This window comes from Gymnoscopelus microlampas, assembly GCF_963454915.1.
Source record: "Gymnoscopelus microlampas genome assembly, chromosome: 18".
NCBI classification, from domain to species: domain Eukaryota; kingdom Metazoa; phylum Chordata; class Actinopteri; order Myctophiformes; family Myctophidae; genus Gymnoscopelus; species Gymnoscopelus microlampas.
In genome coordinates this window covers 45,699,429-45,722,499 of record NC_139955.1, presented here as the reverse complement: position 1 = coordinate 45,722,499, position 23,071 = coordinate 45,699,429, and the positions used below count along the sequence as shown (strand labels likewise).

The window sequence follows — 23,071 nt, the reverse complement described above, 5'->3', positions numbered from 1 at the left end:
GTGGAGGAAAGGAAGCAGATGAAGCTAGTGTCCACCAGACAGGAATGAATGTCAAAGTCCAGAAACCTGGTTCCCTTTTTATCGAGAGGAAAGCCACAAGTGTAGCGGTGAGCGTCAACTACCTGCGTTTGGTTGTTGTTCTGCATCCACTGCTGAAAGTAATAGTTAGAGCAATCACAAGTGAAAGGGTTTTGATCCATATTTACATATTTGAGAGCAGGGAGAAAACTGAACACCGAGACATTGATCACCGTCAACTCGTTCTGTTTCAGGTCCAGCCGAGAGAGTCGAGTCAGGTTGACTTGTTCCAGGAAGTCCAGGGACTTAAGTTTATTGTTGGAGAGATCGAGAGCTTCTAGGTTCGGTATGTTTTTAAACGTGATGTTTGATATGTTAGGAGTAAATAATTGCTGATTGCATTGTATTTTAAGGCTCTTCAGGTTCTTCAGTGATGGTAAATACAGCAATATAATTCTGGTGTCAACAAAATTAAAACTTAGACTAAGAGTTTCAAGTTCATCCAGTCCTTCTACAGCAGAGCTGTCCCACTCGTACAGTGCATCTGATTCCAGCTCTAAGTGTTTGAGCGATATCAGATTGGTAAAATCACCCTTCCCGAGGACTGAAATTTGATTCAGACGGAAATCCAAGAATTCTAGTTTCTGTAGACCAATCTTGAATGCATCGCCAAACATCCATATGCGATTGCCACTCATAGTTAGAACCTTTAACTCATTGAGGTGTTGAAAAACACACGGTTTGAGTTCAACGATAAGGTTGGCATCTAGATTAAGTTGTGTGAGTCTTGTTGAATTTAAGAAGTCTGAGCAGCTTAAATTATGAATACCATTGTGATGCAGGCTTAGGTTTTGAAGCATGGGGAGATAATTAACAACGTCTGGCACTTTGGAAAGTTGGTTGCAGGCGAGGTCCAGGTGACTCAGCTGATTCATTTGTTGTATTGAATCCTTAGACAGTTCAGTCAGGTCATTACCTAGTAGGTCAAGGTAGGTTAGTTGACTACAATTTGACAGTTTTTCTCTTATGTTGGCTATGTGGTTATCCTGTAGGGTGAGTGCCCTCAGTGTGGGTATTTTGCAGGCAATATTTAAGAGACCTCTGTCTAGTATCCACTTGTTCAGCGCAGACAACTGTAGACACTCTAGTGAATCAAGGCTCTCTAGAGAATTTCTGATGGAGTTATTAGACAAGTAATGACCCCCCAAATACACCGTAGTTATGTTCCTGAGGAAATACTTGTCTGGTATGTCCCACTCCCATCCAGAATCATTACAACATTGTAACAAGTCGATTTCCTCAAGGTGTGGAAACACAGCTGTTGTGATGCTAAACTTCTTTATCGATCTTGAATCAACTCTCAACATCCTGAGCTCAGAGGACACGTTTAATGGCAGATCTTTTGACTGAAAAGACTCTAATTCGTGAATTGAGATGTTCAGCCTCTGTAAGCGTGGTAGTTGTAAGACGGTGATGATATCTGTCAATTGATGTATCTGGTTGGACGTCAGACTTAGTTCCTGTAAACTGGTGAGTGACTGGAAGGCAGCAGGGTTGATGGATGTGATATTGTTTCCATCCAAGCTCAGTATCAAGAGGTTAGACAGTCCCTGAAACATATTGTCTGTCATTGTTGTTAGTTTGTTGCAGTTCATATTGAGCACTTTAAGATGCACCAAATGGACAAAAGCCCCGTCATCTACATGAGTTATTGGATTATAACTGAGGTTCAAATCTGTGAGATTAAGCAGATTGTGAAAATCTGTCCCGTTGACCTTTTGGATGTCATTAGCTTCAAGTGTTAATGATACAACCTCTCTGGGAATGTCGTCTGGTACGCTAAGGAGGTGACTATTTTTACATTCCACTGAAACACCAGCAGTGACATTGTCAGAGTAAACAATATTGCAGTTTTTCAGGAAGTAAGCCAGTATAGGACTAAGATAAAGCGTGAACAACAGACAGAAGAAGGAGAAACAATGGCAGCTTCCTGTCTGTAGCATCATGGCTGTCTTCAGGGTCAACTGTCAGGTACTTTTGGTGGAGTAATTCTGCTGTGGACACTGGTTGGTGACAACACTGTTCAGCATTGATGATCTAAAGAGGATACAACAGTGAAACAGTTACAGTACACATGGAACCTTTTATTTGATCTTCAAATCTACATAGATTATCAGCAGTGCTCATTGCACGCTGTACCGCGGCGTACGGACAGACCTTTGAGCAGGAGCACACACACGCACATGCATCGATCAAGAACAACCCTTAAGTTCACACCTCTAAACTAAACCTACCAAAGCTGCCGAATGCCGGGTGTCAACAGCCTGAATTAACATATAGGAATGACCCTGAATGCGTATCAATGCTCCATTGAGTGACCTGTTAAATCCTGTAGTGTAGGTCTGAGCGACGTGCGCATGTCGTCATTAAAATAGCGTACCACCACAAATAAAATCACCACTGCACCACTGATTATCAGTCTACAGTATATTCCACATGTCTTCCGTTTAAAGAAATATTACCATTATTTTTGGACAGACTTGTCCCATGTCATTCTCTTCCTGTGTGATCTCACCTGACACTGAAATATAAAAGCTATAACAATGACATAAAAAATATATTTAAAAAAAGATGCTGTAAACTGAAATAGTGTGAAGAACTGTATAAAACTCCTGTTTTTGACAATTATGTTAAATAAATGAGAAATGATCCAGTCAGTAAGAAAATGTTCGTACTTTTTCGAACATTTAGCGGTGAGCGGACTTACGAACCTATACCTACCTACTGCACGACTCTGGTCTGGGGAGGATGAAAATCACAAAAAAAGTTTTGTTCTATGTTGGATTTAAATTGAACATACACATTGTACTAAGATCCCCAGACCCACTCTATCACCTTCCTATGATTTTAAATTGGAAAAGCGGATAAATGCTGTTTATAAAAATCTGCCTTCTCCCAATTGCGGCTTTAATCTATAAGGTCAAGTCCTTTTTATCTTTTAGTAACTTTTAAAGGGTGATACATGCTTTTATTACAACTCGCCTCGATCACTCTATGCCGTCATTAGTCATTGGTCAAGCCTTCCTCTCTCTCGCCTGCAGCTGATACAAAATGCTGCCGCACGTGTTTATTCTTACATAACGTCAGAGGAGAGATTAGTCACTCGGTGGTGTACATTTCAGAGAATTTAAGTCATGCCTCTAGTTAAAGGGGTTAATGTATGTTTTATAATATAATAATTTATATTCACAAAGTAAGAAGAAAAAGAAAAGAAAGTAACTAAACTTTTCAAATAATTGTAGTGGAGTAAAAGCTCAATATTTGCCTTTGAGATGTCGTGGAGTAGAAGTAAAAGTACTGAAAACTGGAAATACTCCAGTAAAGTAAAACATACCTCAAAATTGTACTTAAGTGCAGTACTTGAGTAAATGTACCTAGTTACTTACAACTCTGCGCGGGGTGTACATGTCAGTGAATTTAAGTCATGCCTCTAGTAACACTGTACATTCATACAGTATATCTGGTCAAATGTCCAAGATAATAATAATGCAGAAAAGTCACAAAAAAAATCGTCGTTTCCAGGATGATTTTCAGAGCACCGTGAAAGAAATTCTCTACCAACGGAATTCATTAATTGAAACCTACTTGAACTCTTATAAAAGTCGGTGCCGATCATCCTTCCAGTGTGATGCAGGGAGAGGAATGAAGCATCGTATGAGAGAGTTCATCTGATCCAGTGAGAGGAACGAAGGGTCATTGGGCAGAGGTCATGTGACATGGAAGTTCATTTGACCACAGAAGTACCTCAGAAGTAACATGGTGTACACAGTGGCAACGGTGGAGAGAAGTGAAAGAGGAAGAAACCACAATGAACACACAGACACTGTGTGTGTGTGTGTGTGTGTGTGTGTGTGTGTGTGTGTGTGTGTGTGTGTGTGTGTGTGTGCGTGTGCGTGTGCGGGTGCGTGTGCGTGTGCGTGACTGTGTGTGTGTGTGTGTGTGTGTGTGTGTGTGTGTGTGTGTAAAGAGCTATCTGCAGGGGAAGAACTAGGATTACAATTATGTTAAATATAATTGCGACCGTAGGTCGCATTTACTATAGAAACCTGCTCCAGGTGTCCGTGCGTCCCTCCGTCACACACGTCCCGTCCCTCCGTCACACACGTCCCGTCACACCGTCCCTCCGTCACACACGTCCCGTCACACTTTTGCCCTGCTCATATCTCCGCACCCGTTGCCCCGATCCATGCCAGATTTTGCACACACACTCCTTACCTGCCAAACTACACCCTCCAAGGACCCCCGGAGCTCCAGGGACCCCCAGCTGCCTCGGGGACCCCCAAGTGTAAAAAATGAGCACATGTGGACAAATTACCAAATGACCACCCCAACGGGGCTGCTCACGGGGCATTCCCGGGGACCACCCACTCCTGGTGCTCCAGAACCGATGCAAAAGTGGTGGCGCCCCCAGTGGAGGACCCCCTGCCACTGCAGCTCACATAAAATGCCGTAACTCGGGCTAGGAGCGTCCGGGAGAGCCGCGGCCGGTACCTATTCGTCCGCCAAGGCAACGCGGACACCCCACCCCTAATTTCTCACATGGCCCTCTTCTAGCGCCACCTTCAGGCCGATCTTCACAACACATTTTTGCCCAATACTCCTACAGTTTTGCCCCTAAAAACACGCAAATTGCTACACACTACACAGTATGTCTACACTCATGTCATCAACATGCCTGCCACCACATTTCTTAGACCACCAAACAAAACTATACATTGCCCACACAACTAGGAACCAATCGCCGTTACAGCCCTCTTCTGTATACATGTGACCTACGGTCGCTTATCTCCCGATTAGGGAGTCTTACTGGTTGTAAGCAAGTTTCATGATTGAGGAAACTGTGGAAAACGCTTGAACAAGTATTTTTTTGATCTATATTTTGATCTTAAGATGGTTGTGCGAGCGTTTCCACGATTCAACATCAATTACAGTAGTGCCAAACATTTGTCTAAACAAACAACAGTAAAGAAAAGAAAAAGAAAAAGACATCTGAAACAATTTATTAGGCTACTTGTTTTTGGAAGTGAGAATCCCATTCAGTCTGGGAAAGCATCATGTGTCATTTTAGATTTTAGCCATAGCAACATAAATTACCTTCTAAATCCTAACAGTTTTCTGAAAAACCTTTTCAGAACTGTTAGGATTTAGAAGGCATTCTATTTAAATCAGCCACAGGTCTAAATGGGTTCAAGGCATGAGGCAAAGCCAATGAAACCTGTTTCAGTACAATCATTCAGGGCTGAAGAGCTGCACTTTGTAACTTCCCTATTCTGTTCCACCCCGGATTTGAACCCCGGTCTCCTACACAAGTGCTGACATTTTAACCTCCGGTCAAACTTTGTGTCAAACCAGAAACAGGATTGTAACAACGGTCGTGTCCAACCTAGACACAGGATCTAAAAGTCTCGTTATTTTGTATTAACATACTCTACCATACAGATTGTACAAATTATATTGTATTAACATACTCTACCATACAGATTGTATACGTTATATTGTATTAACATACTCTACCATACAGATTGTATAAGTTATATTGTATTAACATAATCTACCATACAGATTGTATAAATTATATTGTATTAACATACTCTACCATACAGATTGTATACATTATATTGTATTAACATAATCTACCATACAGATTGTATAAGTTATATTGTATTATTTGGTCTTGTTTCTAAAGTTTAGTTGTTTATTTGGAAGAAACAACAACACTTTAGAAACAATTAAGTCCTAAAAACCTGAAACCTCAATCATAATCAAACAAGCAACTTCACAGAAAAACAAGCAGACATGGCAACGCTGACAACCAGGCCAGTAGAGGGCAGTAATACGCCTTGCGGCGTCCACACTGCAGCCTGCTACGTAACGTAACTAGTGTTGCCAGGTCTGCTTACTATAAGGGACTTTTTGGGCATTTTTTCCCTTGTAAATAGTCGCTTGTAAATATTGGTAGTTGCGTTATTTTGGGGCTTATTTCTAAAGTGTAGTTGATTATTTAGGCTTGCTTCCACATTTTTTAAATTATTGTTTAAACCAGAGATACTCAAATATCTTCATATCATGACATGGATGGATTGGACCCCTAACCCCCCATCTGACAATGTTTAGTGCCAGGGAGCATACCAGATTTGTGTTAGATCAAAACATATTCCAAATAATCCACATTTTATTTTAAGATTATTCATTTTTTCTAAATAGCAGATCTACAAGCTCAGAGATGCAATGCGTTGTGAGCTTGGTAGATAGATAAAGTGTTTTCATAGACTTGGTTGCTTATTTCTGTCACACAATCTGGCAACACTGCTCTGCTACGTCACACACAAGCGCCGGAAGTGAAGTGAAGTGAAGTTGTAAACAAAGCCAGCCTGGTGGACTCGGCGCGTAAAAGAAGACTTTAGAGAAGAACGGTTGATTATTAACGATTATTATTATTATAAAGAACGGAGACACAGAGAAATGGCTTTAATCAACGACTATTGTCGTTTCTGCAACGACCGCTTGAGGAACGACGTTGGTAAAATCACTCACTCCAAGTTAGTCTTTGAGAAAACGAGTAAAACGGAGTCAAACGGGGAGAAAAACATCTTCGAGAGACTCCGCGCCCTGGGCCTGACTCTGACCAACCGCCTGGACAGATCCTTCCGCTCCTGTGTTAAATGTGACAGCCTGATCAAGAGGTAGGTTCAATCTGTGTTAAATGTGACAGCCTGGTCAAGAGGTAGGTTCAATCTGTGTTAAATGTGACAGCCTGGTCAAGAGGTAGGTTCAATCTGTGTTAAATGTGACAGCCTGATCAAGAGGTAGGTTCAATCTGTGTTAAATGTGACAGCCTGATCAAGAGGTAGGTTCAATCTGTGTTAAATGTGACAGCCTGATCAAGAGGTAGGTTCATTCTGTGTTAAATGTGACAGCCTGATCAAGAGGTAGGTTCATTCTGTGTTAAATGTGACAGCCTGATCAAGAGGTAGGTTCATTCTGTGTTAAATGTGACAGCCTGATCAAGAGGTAGGTTCATTCTGTGTTAAATGTGACAGCCTGATCAAGAGGTAGGTTCAATCTGTGTTAAATGTGACAGCCTGATCAAGAGGTAGGTTCATTCTGTGTTAAATGTGACAGTCTGATCAAGAGGTAGGTTCAATCTGTGTTAAATGTGACAGCCTGGTCAAGAGGTAGGTTCAATCTGTGTTAAATGTGACAGCCTGGTCAAGAGGTAGGTTCATTCTGTGTTAAATGTGACAGCCTGGTCAAGAGGTAGGTTCATTCTGCTTGAGGACAGAGTACAGCAACTTGCATTGGGCCTGGTCGTCTACAAGATACACCACAACATTGGGATACCCATGTACAGTGGTGGGAAAAAGTACTCAGATATTTTACTTAAGTAAAAGTATCAGAATTCTAAATTTACTTGATTAAAAGCACAAAAGTATTGGCAATGTACTTAAAATATCAAAAGTAAAAGCACAACAATGTTTGAAAATAGCAGATCTACAAGCTCACAACGCGTCGCATCGCGTCGCGTTGTGAGCTTGTAGATCGGCTATTTTCAAATAGCCTATGTATAAAATAGGGCTAAAGTGGTTAATGTATGTTTTATAGTATCATATCACAACACCAGAGGTAACTCCACTGATCATGTCCAACCCTGTAAACTGATTGTATGACATTCTGTATTGTAGTGTGTATATCTGTCTGTCTCTTATATGTCATCATGATTTGTTTGCATGGGGATCTCATCTTAAACAAGCTCAGTGCTTAATGAGTCTCCCAGTTTGTACTTCCATGTACTGTTGTTCTCATGTCTTACTAATATAAATAAAGTACATCAATCAATACCCAGATTTGGCACAAATAAGGGAATGAACTCGTTCTCATGCTTTGCAACAAAAATGTGGAATGCCCTACCTAAAGGAGTGTAAAACCCTACTCACTTTCAAAAGTGCCCTAAAAAAACACCTTCAGGAGGCTGCAATTCCAAACTGGCCCCTGTCAAAGTCTTAACCTACCCCCCACATATTTCTTGTTTTTCATACCAGTAACCTGTAAGCTGATTGTATGACGTTCTGCATAGTAATGTATATCTGTCTGTCTCTTAAATGTCATCATGATTTGAGTGCGTTAGGATCTCATTTTAAATAAGCCATTGTGCTTTTATGAGCGATCCAGCTTAGAGGACCTTGTATTGTGAACTGTACTTCCATGTACTGTTTCCATGTCTTTTCTAAATAAAGTATTCAATCAATCAATCAGGTTAGAGAGCGCTCTACCGGCCTTCAGGAGATGGGAAGAGGACGAGAAGAGGTCCGGTTACACCGGTCCGGTTACACCGGCTGCTGCTGCATCCCAACCCGCAGCGTCAGTTTCGGCCGCCTCGGGATCATCGCCATCATCATCATCATCATCATCGTCTAGCCATGGTTTGAATCTTTTATTCTTTATTCCCAGGGGTCTTCACAGTGGGTGGAAAGTAACTGATTACATGCACTCAAGTACTGTATACGTTTTTTTTGTTTACTATTTTTAATAGGGAAAATTATAAGTGCATGGTTACAGAGTACATTTGTATTCCCTTTTGTTTTGCTTTTTTCCCCTTTATCTCTGTGTACATATAACATTTGCATGGTATGAGGGTTTTAAACTTACTATGTTAAGCACAGTAAAACAGAACAAAATGAGTAAGTGTAACAATTAAAACAAGAAATAATAATAATAATTATAATAAAATAAACTAAGTACAATTTGGAGGTATTTTTTTTCTCCAAATTTCCAAATTCCAATACTTTTACTCCATTAAATCACAGAGACACGTGTTGTACTTTTTACTCCACTACAATTATTTGAAAACTTTAGTTTAGGGTGACCATATACTAAATTCCCAAAAAGAGGACACTTCGCGCATGCATGCATGCATGCATGCGCGAAGTTCTTTTTGGGCCAGACAGTTGGGCTTGTTTCTAAAGTGTAGTTGTTTATTTGGGCTTCTTTCCTAAATGTTGTTTAAACCAGTGATTCTCAAACATTTTCATGTCAAGGACCCCCACATTCATATGTATTTGTCTGCAGACCCCCCCATCTGAACATATTTTACCCCTATACAAGATGTGTGTTGTTAAAATATTTTTAAAATGTTTAAATATTTTCACCCTTTTCCCAGGATTTGTTTGAAAATAGCAGATCTACACGTGCGTACTTGTAGATCGGCTATTTTCAAATATCCAATGCATACAGGTTTAAAGTGCTCATGTGGCCTATATATAGTCGCTTCTTTGGGGCTTGTTTTCATAGACCTGGTTGCTTATTTCTCTCTCAGAATCTGCCAACACCGGTTCGAATCCAGCAGCGGCGGCGGCTACCTCGGCATCGCCGCCGTCTAGCCATGGTTCATCGTCTGAATGTTCGGCTAAAAAGGCCCGAGTGATGCCATCCAAAACGCAGAGGACTTTAAAAAGAATATGTCCAAAGCCGCCAAGTCCTGCTTCTACCACATCAACCTCCACACGGCCCAGTATCACTGAGGTAAGATTGTTTTAACCCGTGAACCCTTTAAGACCGGGAACGCATCTGTGTCATTTTAGATTTTTTTTTTGCCTATTCAAAAATAGCAGATAATACAAGCTCTCACAGCGTGGCACTTTTTGAAAAATCGTGAAAATGTGTGCAAATCTTATATTTTTTAAAGCAAACATTTTTAACTCAAATCACATTGTCATGATTTAAAAAAAATAGCAGATCTACAAGCTCGTAGCGCGGCACTCGGTACCGCCGTATTGAGCTTGTGTGTCTGCTATTTTTGAATAGCCAAAGTGTAAAATAATGCTTTTTAGTTCAAATAAAAAGATGACACAGATGCATTCCAGGTCTTAATGGGTTAAAGTGGCACTAAACAATGAAGCTCCTATACTTCATAATGAATAATGTACTCGGGTGCCCTATAGAGTGATTATTAGCATGTGTAGGCTAATGGGTACTTCAAAGTTCACATTTAAGCTTGTGATTCAGGGGTAGGCAACCTTAGGCACAATAGAGACACACGACCGGGAGCGGAAGGCCTACAAATTCACGTCCACTTTTGACACAGTGCCGCTACTCGAGGTCCGTTAGAACGATGAACTGCAGCTCTCAATGCAATCTCTATGAGAGGCATTGTAAAATACAGTAATTTCACTGGTTAACTACTGACTGAGGCTGTAGCGACTTTTTTTGTGTTCTAATAAACTGTCCCATTTGTTTAATTTATCCTTTTTAATGTCCCATATCTGTTATCTCGATATACAACCCACAATATACTATAATATACTCCATCAGTATGTCAAAACCGCTAGCATCGGAGATTTAGAGTTTAAGTGGTCGCATGGTATATACGTCACGGACGCATATGTTTTGGTCATTATCTCTGGAACAGAAGGTCCAATCTGCTCAGTTCAAAGCTCGTTGGATGCGTGACTTTGAGGACATTAAGCATGCAATTTTTGGGCAAGCGACCGCCTGTCCTGTCTCTACAGTGGGTGCACCACTGGTCAGCGCTCGTAAAGGCAGTGATGTCACTGAAATGCGACAACTTGTCTGTCTGCCGTCTACCCTCTGCTGTGTTAACATTATGGGTAACTTGTTAAAGTGGCAAATTAAATGTGAAACACATCAACTATTAAGAAAACAAGAAGATATGTTGACAAAGACACTCCATACATTTGGAAACATATTTTTATTTAAATCAATATCGTCTCCAGTTAATGTAGGAATATTTTAAAAGTAGGCTAACTCTCATATCCTCTCATAGGGAATGCATTGAGAGCTGCAGTTCATCGTTCTAACGGACCCCGAGTAGCGGCGCTATCTCAAAAGTGGGCGTGAATTTGTAGGCCTTCCGCTTCCGGCCGTGTGTCTCTATAGGCACGGGTGCCAACATTGGCACAGGGGAGGATAATCACTGGCACACAGGAGAGAGAGGATTTTTGGTTTAAAATAAAAATATATATATAAAAAAAATGAATGTAGTCAATTAAATGAAGTCCCCTCACATCTGTATGCAAATTACATGCTGCTTCTACATTCATTCAAACTCTCAACTCTGACAGGGGAGGGAGTCTGGTAGATAGGTGGGCTATTATTACTATGTCCTGAAAATATTTCAAAAGAAGAAGAAATGTGTATGGACAATCACAATCTGTTGGAAATATTTAATTTCGATGTTGGTCATCAAAGTATTGGCTTAGGAATGCGACAAAAATAAAACAAATATCCATTAATTCAAGTCTCCATGGGGAGACTAATCAATAGGAAAAAAATGTATTCCTTTAATGGCATCTCTCTATTCAGCCCAGTAACTGTATTTTTGACCTTTTGTTATCAGTAGTCTAAAGGCTGTAGTGTATAATACATTTGTTTGCGCTAAATGTCACATGTACATTGAACATGATGCTGAAACTAGCCCACTTTAAATTTGTCAGAGGACAGAAAATAAATCACTGTTTTTCTTGACAATAATTTGACGATAAGCGCCCTCTTGTGGACATAAACGATGCTGACCTGTTTTTAAAACACATGCAGTCATTTTCTAGCCTGGTAAACCCTCCCTCCGGAAATCTCATTTCTATTTGATTTCAGGAGTGAGTCTGGCCTGAACCGCCTTTCTGCAATATTGGCTGTGGGCTGGAGTTGGGCGGGAGTAATACCGTTGACTGACAACCCCTTCAACCAATGATCGTTTTTCCCCTTCAGCCAATCAGCAGTTCATTTTGACGACCTCCAGACTATGTGACGCAACGGGACTTTTGGGACGGCCATGCCCAAAATAGGTTGCCTTATTGGGATACATGCGTGTCACTCCCTGCCCCTGCCGGTTCTCTAAATTTATATTTTTAAATAGGCTCTGTCATGATTAATTGACCACATATATGAAGTTAAACAACTAAATTCTATCCAAACGATATCTTAATAGTAAATTCCGTGCCTCAAAAAAGAAGTTTGAGACCGTTTTAAAACCGAAAATAAGAAGTGACGGCACTCGCAGAAACAACAATGGCTGCCGTTCGTCTTTTGTCGGCCCCAGTCAGGCTGCACTCGGCTTCATTCGGGCTCACTCGAACTCGCCACCTGATTGGCCAACTGTCGCTGTCAATCACAGAATGATGTGCGACGACGCTGATAGGCCCTTCAGTTCGGCGTACAGAGCGAATATTGCAGAAAGGCGGTTCAGGCCAGACTCACTCCTGAAATCAAATGGAAATGAGATATCCGGAGGGAGGGTTTACCAGGCTAGTCATTTTCTATGGGGGATAAATAATAATAATAATGTGGCAAGCTGTAATGACATTTCATGTCAAATCTTGTTTTGTTTTTTTTGCACTGGCAGATTCGTCTGGTGTCCGGGCTAGGTTTCACTGAGGTGAGTAGCCTATCTAAAAGATGTTGTAGCCCAATGCTAATTATGTTTTCATTTTGCATCTTGTATGTTTTTTTATTAGTTTATATATTCACGGTGTAGGCTAAATTATGCGTCTGCTTTTGCACGTTGTTGACAATGCTGCTAATAAGATATCTGTCTTTAAGAGCTTTATCATAAATACTGCTCTACATATCTTTATTTCATATTTCATCCAGTATTATTACATTTATTTTGAATGTACCATTATCTTGTGTTATATTGTTCTGTTACTGTTCTGCGGAACAGGTTCCCAAGAACATTTCACTACTTGCACTTGTATATATAAGTCAGTGGTTCTCAAACATTTTTGGCTCAGGTCACCCCTGTAAATAACCTTTTCATCCACGGCACCTTTTGTCATATTAACGGTACGTAAATATGTGAATCTTTCCCCCAAAGATACAGTATGTCACGAGGAAAATTGGAGAGAATACTTGTTTCCATTATTTAGGAAAGACTGAAAATAACTTTTATACTTGGCGTTTAACCACTTAAATCCCAGCATTCCTATTCTGGGGGAACATTCATAAAAAATAGCAGATCTACAAGCTCACAATGTGTCACGTTGTGACGCGTTGTGAGCTTGTAGATCTGCTATTTTTGGTGGAGAGACTTTGAGTACTGTAGGCTAACCACTTAGAAGGTCTAAGTGGTTAAACTGAAGTGACCTTGATAAATTCCAAGTATTATCAAAGTATTCTGAGGCACCCCTGGACTTGCGTCAAGGCACCCTAGGGTGCCGCGGCACCCACTTTGAGAAGCCCTGCTATAAGTAAGCTTAGTAGTATGATGACTAAAACTAAATATATTGACAATTTCGTCAACAAATAAAAACTAGACTAAAATGTTAGTGAGGGACTAGTGGAGAAGAGATCCAGTAGAACTAAAAGACAAGTCATTTTATGTTTGGTTGTGCTCTGAAAATAGCAGATCTACAAGCACACAGTGTCGTGCTGTGACGCACTTTGAGCTTGTAGATCTGCTATTTTCTGCATGCAACCAAGTGTAAAATCCAATGCAAGCCATTAAGACGCCATCAAGGCACCGCCAAAATACATTTTAGTCGACTAAATCAACTGTAGATTTAGTCGACTATAAATCTTATGATATCAAGACAGCTACAACTAGACAAAAACTAAAACGTTTCAGATGACTAAAATATGACTAAAACTAAATGGAATTTTATTCAAAAGACTATGACTAAAACTAAATCCAAATTTGCTGTCAAAATCAACACTGCACTGTAGCCCCAGTGTTGTCAGCACACTGGCTTTTAGGATAAGGGTCTGTGTTGTAGCAAATCATAATGACATTAATTGTGATGTTTTGATTTCACGTTGCGTGCAGCCCCAGGAACCAGCCTCTGTTGAACCGATGCAAGCCACCGGGTTGGAACCAGACACCAAGTCGCACAGTCTTGGTATGTGCTTGGTTTTATTGTTTAATTTATCTTTATTCTTTTAATGCTTTCCATATTTTACCCACTTTCTTGCTAATCCCACACTTACTGCGTACTGTAGCTTTAGCTGTTAGCGTTATGTCTCCACACCGGCTCATCCGTGAGGCATCGTTCCTAGCCATATTATTGTTCTACTGTGCTGCAATCATTGTGTTATGCCTAGTGTTGTTTGCATTCAATTACTTATGCTTAGGTGAAGGTTCTGAGATTGATTCAGACGTGTCTTTCTGTCTGTATGTGTATCTTCTATCTTGTAGCCTTGCGACATAACTCCACTAGTACCTTTGTAAACTCCAAAGTAATTATTGAAGTCTTTATTCTATTCCTTATTTCCAGACCAGTCTGTTGAGTCCAGTCTGCAGGTGAAGATGAGTTCTCAGTCTGTGGAGTCCAGTCTGCAGGTGAAGATGAGTTCTCCAGTGCCTGCCAGGACCATTTCTATTAATCAGGAACTTTTTGAAATTGTTGAAATTGAAGACCACCTGGATCTCAGTAAGTTTCATGCTTTCTTGCTTTTTGTCTCATCATCTTATCAACCTTTCAGTAATATATCATAATCATATATATGATATACTTATCTAGCTATCATTAGAAAGTTATCACTCACAAATCCTGTTTAACGTTGTTTTATTGTGCTTTTTTACATCTCATTGCCACTTTCTAAAGCATCTTTTGTGTAAACTGGGGACCCCTCAAAACAATCATATTTGAACAGGGACCCCCACCCTGAGAAGCACTTGGAATGTAGGAGTTGAGGCATTTATTTTGTTTGACTCTGTTCCACATATAACATAATGTGAAAATAGCAGATCTACAAGCTTGTTATTTATTTTTAAATAGCCGATCTACAAGCTCACAACACCTTGCTTGTAGATTGGCTATTTTAAAAAAGATAGTACCTCTGTTTAATATTATTTGACAATTTGGGCAATGTTTTTGTAGTATAGTTTGTTGATTAGTTTTTATGCAGTAATGGTGTTTTTCTTTTCTTTCTTGAGGTATTAAAAATATCTTAAAAGTCCTTAAATTGTGACTTCACTGTCATCTGGGGACCCCCCTGATTTATATATACATAGCTTGTAAGGATCGGCATTCGTGGAATGAGCAACACAGCTAAACGTGTAGGCTGCGCCCCCCAAAAATGTGCCAAAATCCCCCAATATGCGTATTCCCCCAACACGCAACTTTGTTGAGTTTGTGTTGATGCTCTAAGCAGCAACACTGCCCCCATGGAAAGATGTCACGTTTGTCCCTTCAGGATACCAAATAATGCTACCACTCTGCATAACGGAACACCAGCTTCCACTTTCCCTGTTGCACGGGCCTTATCCTGAAGGGACAAACGTGACATCTTTCCATGGGGGCCGTGTTACTGCTTGGAGCATCAACACAAACCCAACAAAGTTGCAGAACCCATGTTCAGGTGCCAGTCACACACCTGTGCGAGTCACACACCTCTCAGCAGGTGTGTGCTGACAGGTCGCTCAAAACTAGAGTGATTACCAACAGAAGCATACTGGGGGATTTTGGCAACATTTCTGGGGGCGCTACCCACACGTTTAGCTGTATTGCTCATTCCACGAATGCCCGATCCTTACAAGCTGTACAGGTGACTAATCAACGCTAAAAATTATATAAAACACAATACCAATTGGTAATATTGAAGGGAAGCAATAATCGACCGAAGTTAAGTTTCCAAACTTTTTGTGGGCAGTTTATATGTATGTAGGTAGGTTGGTAGGTAGGTAGGTAGATGGAGATTCTTTTAAGGTATTTCAAATGCCTTCTAAACCAGTAGTTTGTTAACCTGGCAACACTGGCAGGATCTTGCAGGCCAGTGCTGCCAGCTCTAAGGCATTAGCACAACAATGTGCACATCGGCCGACAGTTTGTGCTGAACTAAATGCCAACTTTTGCGAACAGACTGCCAGTCTGTTGTGTTCTGAAGTAGTCTGTTTGGTGGAGAGTCACCTTATAATACACTACAACCAGGACCCTGGTTATGTGTGATTGTGGCGTCAACAGCTGCCTCGTTGACGGGCCTTGAGTGTTCATTGTTGTCTGGGGGATATAACTGTCTCTGAGCCTTCAGTGAGGCTGTGAAACCGTTTGTGAGACGGTAGGAGTTGAAATAGCCGTTGGGGATGACATTGAGTTCAATTTGCAGTTTAGAAATGGAGCATTTGTTTACAGTGGTAAGTTCTCCTGACGACCACATGTACAAAAGAGTAAAACACTGCATGGAAAAAATGTAATGTTCAAACATTTAATGGTTTTCTATCACTTTTTTGCCTAGATGTCCCGCACCGTCCCGTGTCTAAAGAGGAGGTTGCACCTGAATTGCAGGAGAGAAGCCCCAGTCCGGTACAGGAGGAACCAGAACCTCCACAGAACAAAGAGGAACGGCAGGAGAGAAGCCCCAGTCTGGTCCAGGAGGAGGAACCAGAACCTCCACAGAACAAAGGGGAACGGCAGGAGAGAAGACCCAGTCCGGTCCAGGAGGAACCAAAGCCTCCACAGAACAAAGGAGAACGGGGAAAGCTACTCCAGGGACCAGATGGGCCAATGGTGACATTACTCGCAGACAAGAGAGAAGATGCCGACGAGAAGAAAAGCTTCACTTGTACAGTTTGTGACAGAGTGTTTAATGCAAGGGGAAATCTGAGGAAGCACGCGATCATTCACACAGGGAAATACCCCTTTACTTGTACAGTTTGTGGCAAAGGCTGTGTAGACAGGAGTGGACTAAAAACACACGTGATGACTCATACGGGGGAAAAGCCCTTCACTTGTACAGTGTGTGGCAAAGGCTGCATAGCTAGGAATAGACTGACGACGCACATGATGACTCATACGGGCGTGAAGCCCTTCACCTTTATCTGTGAGATTTGTGGGAAAGGTTTTTTTACAAAGGGATTCCTGGACAGACACACGAGGGCTCACACAGGGGAGAAGCCCTTTACCTGTAAAGTCTGCGGCAGAGGGTTTCAGGTGAGCGGCGCGCTCAAAACGCACGCGAGGATCCACACGGGCGAGAAGCCCTTTCAGTGCGCCGTGTGCGATAAGAGGTTCCCCAAAAAACTCAACCTGAAGCTGCACATGATGATCCACACGGGGGACTACACCTTCCACTGCACCGTGTGCAACCAGGGCTGTTGTCAATGGAGCGACCTGAAGAAGCACATGATGATTCACACGGGGGAGAAGTCCCTGCCCTGTGCGGTGTGCAAAAAAAGATTCAGTAAACAATCTTATCTGAAGAGGCACATGATCATTCATACCGGTGGGGTTGAGCTTTTAGGGGAAGGCTGATGATGATGCACACCTCAAAGGGGTAGTCCATGAGCCAGAGCCCCAAAATTGAGCAATGATTATCGAAAGAGTGGGCAAAACCAAACCTATATTAAATTGTTCATAGGGTCAATACGAGCAAATAAATATATGATAACCTCTCCACAGGAGTAGCTTTTTCATGGTTATCACACATTTTGTTTAAAAAAGAGTTATCATAATGAAACTTCCTGAGTTGATTACTTACATGAAGACAATGATTTATCGTATTACAAGTTTTCTGAAATCGTATATTTAAATATGCAAATTAGGCATTAGGAAAATATGCCCAAATTTGCATACCTTTCCTGAATCAACATTGGAACATTGGACAAAGCCAGAGTCAACATACTTATTTCATTTTGTTAAGATGTTGGAGTCAAAGGTTTTTAACGATGGAATATTCAATATCTGGCTCAATTTTGTGGCTCAAGCTCATGGACTAAATGCCTAATTTGCATATTGAAATATACAATTTCAGAAAACTTGTAATACGATAAATCATTGTCTTCATGTAAGTAATCAACTCAGGAAGTTTCATTATGATAACTCTTTTTTAAATGTTGTCATTTTTTCACCTGTCATGTACGTATGGGGAAAATAACAAAATGTGTGATAACCATGAAAAAGCTGCTCCTGTGGAGAGGTTATCATATATTTATTTACTCGTATTGACCCTATGAACAATTTAATATAGGTTTGGTTTTGCCCACTCTTTCGATAATGAAATCTTGTCTGGCTCATGGACTAGGGGGGTTGGTGAAGGGTGTGTTAGGGCTCGTATCGCCTAACCCTGGTCCAGAACGTTAGTGAGTTCTCTCTAACGCTCCTATCAGGCGCTGGGCTCTGCGCTTGTACAAGGAAAAGGGAAAAATCTGGTCAATACAAAAATTCCATTGACCAGATCTGTAGAGGGCACTGTGGAGCAACCAAAAACAAGTTTTCCTTCCGGTGAAATATTTTCTTTTCTGGCCAAAAAGTGTATTTTACAGAGAAGGTGGGGTGCTGAGAGGCTTCCCACCTCTGAGAACAGACTTTTAACAACACAAAACAGCCTTTTTTTTTAGGTGTGTAGCGAAATGGTTTTGTTTATTTTCCACTACTGTTGGAGCCCTCGCAGGGCAGTGGAATTCCTTGTACAAGCGCAGAGCCCAGCGCCTGGCAGGGGTCAGGAGCCAGGGGTCTTCAACGTTTTCAGGCCAAGGACCCCCTAGCTGAGAGAGAGATGAAGCAGGGACCCCCTCTATATTGTATAAAATGATGTTTCAGATAAACGTTTGCTGCTTTTTCCCCTCTACACCTATAACTCTTTGCCAAAAATAGCAGATCTACAAGCTCACAACGCCTCGCGCTGCGAGGCGTTGTGAGCTTGTAGATCTGCTATTTTTGGCTAAAGTTCTCATCAGAAAAGGGATGCTAGAGTCCAAGTGGTTAATGTAAAAAAATATATATATATCACAAAGATTTGGCGGACCCCCTGTAGTAACTCTGAAGACCCCCTAGGGGTCCCGGACCCCCTGTTGAAGACCCCTGCGTTAGAGAGAACTCACTAACGCTCTGGACCAGGGCTAGGTATCGCCCACAACCTCACGATCGATACGTACCACTATACAGAGGCCACGATGCGATATGTATCGCGTTACGTGTTGATTTTGAACAATAACCGCGTGTCCTACTAAATTTACTTTTGCAGAGTCCTAGACCACCGATTGCTGATGTTTTGACCAATACATTGCCAGAAAAAGTTGCCAAATCCATTTGAAAAACCTTTTTGATAACATTTAAACAACAAGCAAGGAAATAAATACAAAGAAAAATGGATATGCATGGAATGCAAAAGATTGAATCATGTATATCGTCACTGTTGGGCAGAAACTGATGCTGATGTTTTGTTTTTTTAACCCTTTAAGACCGGGGACGCATCTGTGTCATTTTAAGATTTATTTGGCTATTCAAAAATAGCAGATATACAAGCTCATTAGCTTGTAGATCTGCTATTTTTGAAAAATTGTGCAAAAATATTTTTTAGATTTTTTTTTCCAAAAACTGTTAGGATTTAGATTTTTTAAAGAATCTCCTCAGGTCTTAATGGGTTAAAGCTGTGTCACACACAGCATTTCTTGCCGTATCGATATAGTAGCCTCTGTATCCATACGATTATCGGTAAGGAATATGATACGATTATTGCCGTATGGATTCATTGAACCCACCCCTAGGGTGCGTAAGGACAAAAGGTTGCAAGTGTTCCAAAAAAGGGTGGATCTCTGATGATTAAATCATAGAAAAAGGTCCTGCACACTGTCTGGAACTTGCAAAAAATGCTCTTTATATTAACCCATTAAGACCGGGAACGCATCTGTGTCATTTTATTCAAAAATAGCAGAGGTGTCTGCTCAGTAACGTTAAGGTGCATGTGTTCATAACATCTCTACTTCACAACATATGTCTTAATAAAACACAGGGACTATTATTGTCCTATTTTGTAAATTCTTTCTTCATCAGCATAATTACTACTTGTTTGTATACATCCTTTGGGGCATTGGTTCTCAAAGTGGGATTCGGGGACCCCCAGGGGTCCTTTGGGGGGTACCAGGGGGTCCCGAGCTAAATTAGTCCAAGCGTCCCAATGATTTTAACCCCTTTAACCATATTTTATACTTTGGCTATTCAAAAATAGCAGATATACAAGCTCATAGCTCGTGCCGTGTGCAAATCTTTGAATATATATATATATATATATATATATACTTTTTTTTTTTTAAGTGATCATTTCTAACTCAAATCTTTGCTTCTGGGGGTCCCTGGAACAAAACATTTTGAGATGTGGGTCTTCGGCTAAATACATGTAATTGTGGGGGTCCTTGACATGAAAAAGTTTGAGAACCACTTCTGTGTGTGTGTGTGCGTGTGTGTGCGTCCCGCAGCAAGTTTCTTGTGTGTGTGCGTATGCGCGCGTTATTGTGTTTGCCAGCGGTGTCATATTTTGGTTTGTTTGACAATGGATATACTATTGATCTTACGACGATCGTCTGTCACGACCGTCATGGATGAACTTCAACCTGGTGTTTGCACTTTCTCCATTTACGGCCCTACATCTACATAAACGTTCAGATTTCAAATACAAAGTACTTACCTCATGGCCACGGACGTTATATTTATGTACGGTTCCTCAACAGTATCCGTTTATTCCGTGTTGTTCAATAAAAAGCATTTTAACTCTTAGACTGCCAGAGTTTTTTTTAGAGCAGTCTGTAGCCTCTGCCAGGGTTTTGAACGACTTTGTTACCTTTTCATCCGGGTTGATCCGGGTTGGTCACATGACTGTAGAGATACTGTGTACCGATTTGCATGACGTTTGGATAAAATCTGTAGGAGTAATATAAAAAAATGGGGTTTGCACAAATCGGCCTCCTAGTGGCGCTATAACAGGCCCATGTGAAAAGGTTGGGTCAGAGGTTCTGAATTGGCATCCAGGGAGTGTGTGTGCACAGTTTCGGAGCGAACGGGCCAACGGTGCCGGAGATTAGCTGCTAACGGACGGACAGGACGGACGGACGGACACACGGACACGAGGTAAAACATACTCTCGCCATGCCTTTCGGCCTGGCGGAGACAACAAGCTCAGTGCTTAATGAGTCTTCCAGTTTAGTAGACCTTGTATTGTGAATTTGTACTTCCATGTACTGTTGTTCTCATGTCTTACTAAATAAAGTACATGAATCAATCAACCAAATGTGAAAAGGTGTCTACACATTAAAAAGGGCAGGCTAAATGAAGCAGTTTTAAATGTTGGTCACATTACTATCAAGTGGTGGGCCATAAATATTTATTTTTTTTAGGAATGTTTTAATTCCAAAATCTGCCCCATACCACGATTGGCCCTGGGGCCGGACTTTGGACATGTCTGCTTTATAACACTTTGTAGGAATGTGACCAACATTTAAAACTGCTTCATTTAGCCTGCCCTGCCCTCTAGTGGTCAAACAGAACAACACAACAGCATATACACATATAGATTCACATCAGCATTCAAAATCCAAAACCAGAAACAGTCACTGAACATGTTTCATTGCCACCCAGTGACTGGGTCCCAAAATGACAGCAATAGTACAACAGCTTGAATCACATTAGTATAAAAACACAGCATACAACACAAGCAGCAGCAGCAGAAATAATATAAAACAGTGGTTTTCAACCCTTTTCATATCAAGGTCCATTATTTATTCGGCATTTGAGCCACGGAACCACCGTTTGATGAGATTTAGACTCACAGACCCAAAGACTTAGAATATTTTCTTGTCGTTTGGATAAGATTTTGTCCACAATTCCATCCATGCTGTATTGATGTTGGTACCAAAAGGAGAGATAACAGGCAAAAACAATCAAAAATAACTATTCTTTAATTAAGAAATGCAGATGTTTAACAATAATGTATCTCTTGAGCTTGTAGATCTGCTATTTTTGCTACTTTTGTATGACATAGAATGGGCCAACAGTATATGCAATGTGTCCCTCTGGAGTGAGTGTGGAAATGTAGTGGCCCTCTCTATCATCAAAGTTGCCCACCGCTGTTTTATTCTATGGTATTTTTTCTTTTCTTTTTTTTATTCTATTCTATGGTCAAAATGGCCTCTTTTTTTCAGAATGACATTTTTCATGATGACAAATTATTGTTGCATAAAATGTAAACTATTCAATTGTAATATTGTTGCATAAAATAAATATTATCTGCGCTGCCAAACCATGTATGTTTTTCTACCGACAGCATTGATGGACATTTAAGTTAAAGCTGTCATAAGATAAATGCGAAAGAAAGAGATTGTTTATTTTATACCCAACTGTAAATAGTGTAGATTACATCAGTCATATAATATATTAAACAAGCATATTAGACAAACCATACCCAGTGAGCCATAGTCGAATATTAGACGTCCGTTTTTTTTTAGACCTAAATTAGCTGGTCTAGAATCGGTCTATAATGTAGACCGAATTTAGCCGACTGAATTTAAAGCATTATTTCATAAATATTGATTAAAAAAACAACTGTAAGTTGCATAACTGATCTCCAATTATTGGACAAAAACAATTTGAATAGCCATTGATCATTATACAGTATAGTTTAAATTTAGCCAAGATTTAGACGTTTAAATCAAAACCATATATAAACGTCTACATTTAGACCAGTTTTAAACCATGACATTTATTTTATTTTTTAGACATGTTTTTGAAAAAGGGTTTTATTAGGACGCTAACAGTATGTTTAGAAGTGATAATATCTCACTATTGTCGCTTAAATAATGGCAGCTTGCATTAATGGTGATAGGCCAGTAATGCAAATAGTCCTTTAAAATATATTTCTATAACGGCAGTTCGCACTATTTGCGGTCGAGGACAGCCCAAATCAAAATAAACTCGACGTGACTGCACACTGCATACAATTAAACGTTATTTTAAAAACACTGATTTGTGTATCAATGGTGATTGTGCAGAATTAACAGTCAACCTGTGAATATAAGTATAATGTCAGTCTGTGTGAGACAGTCTGTGAATAAAAGATGCATTCCATTTTATTTTATTTTAGGCAGCTATCTCCTCTGTGCCTTAATTGTCTGAAATTGCACCCTTCTAACATAATGGTATTAATTTAATAATTCTACCATATGAATCTGTCAATCATATTTATTAATGTAATTCACACTTTATTCTCAGTAAAATATTTTATGTGTCAAAAATATGTAGGTATTTTTTTGAAAATAGCAGATCTACAAGCTCACAAT

General features: G+C 40.4%; 1 protein-coding gene across 1 annotated transcript; it reads left to right on the top strand.

Moving 5' to 3' along the window:
* Positions 1-6,457: 6,457 nt before the first annotated feature.
* LOC311065633 (uncharacterized protein) lies at positions 6,458-18,006 on the top strand. Its single transcript, XM_084086074.1, has 7 exons — positions 6,458-6,761; positions 8,332-8,498; positions 9,392-9,597; positions 12,434-12,466; positions 13,853-13,925; positions 14,301-14,456; positions 16,261-18,006. The coding sequence occupies exons 1-7, from the start codon at positions 6,541-6,543 to the stop codon at positions 17,274-17,276; spliced, it is 1,872 nt and encodes a 623-aa protein (XP_083942200.1). The 5' UTR covers positions 6,458-6,540; the 3' UTR covers positions 17,277-18,006.
* Positions 18,007-23,071: the final 5,065 nt, after the last annotated feature.

Excerpts from the sequence above, each read along its gene's own strand:
- LOC311065633 (XM_084086074.1), top strand. The coding sequence starts at position 6,541 with ATGGCTTTAATCAACGACTATTGTCGTTTCTGCAACGACCGCTTGAGG. Across the intron at positions 8,499-9,391 it reads ATCATCATCGTCTAGCCATG|AATCTGCCAACACCGGTTCG; the intron begins GTTTGAATCTTT and ends TTTCTCTCTCAG. Across the intron at positions 13,926-14,300 it reads CACCAAGTCGCACAGTCTTG|ACCAGTCTGTTGAGTCCAGT; the intron begins GTATGTGCTTGG and ends CCTTATTTCCAG.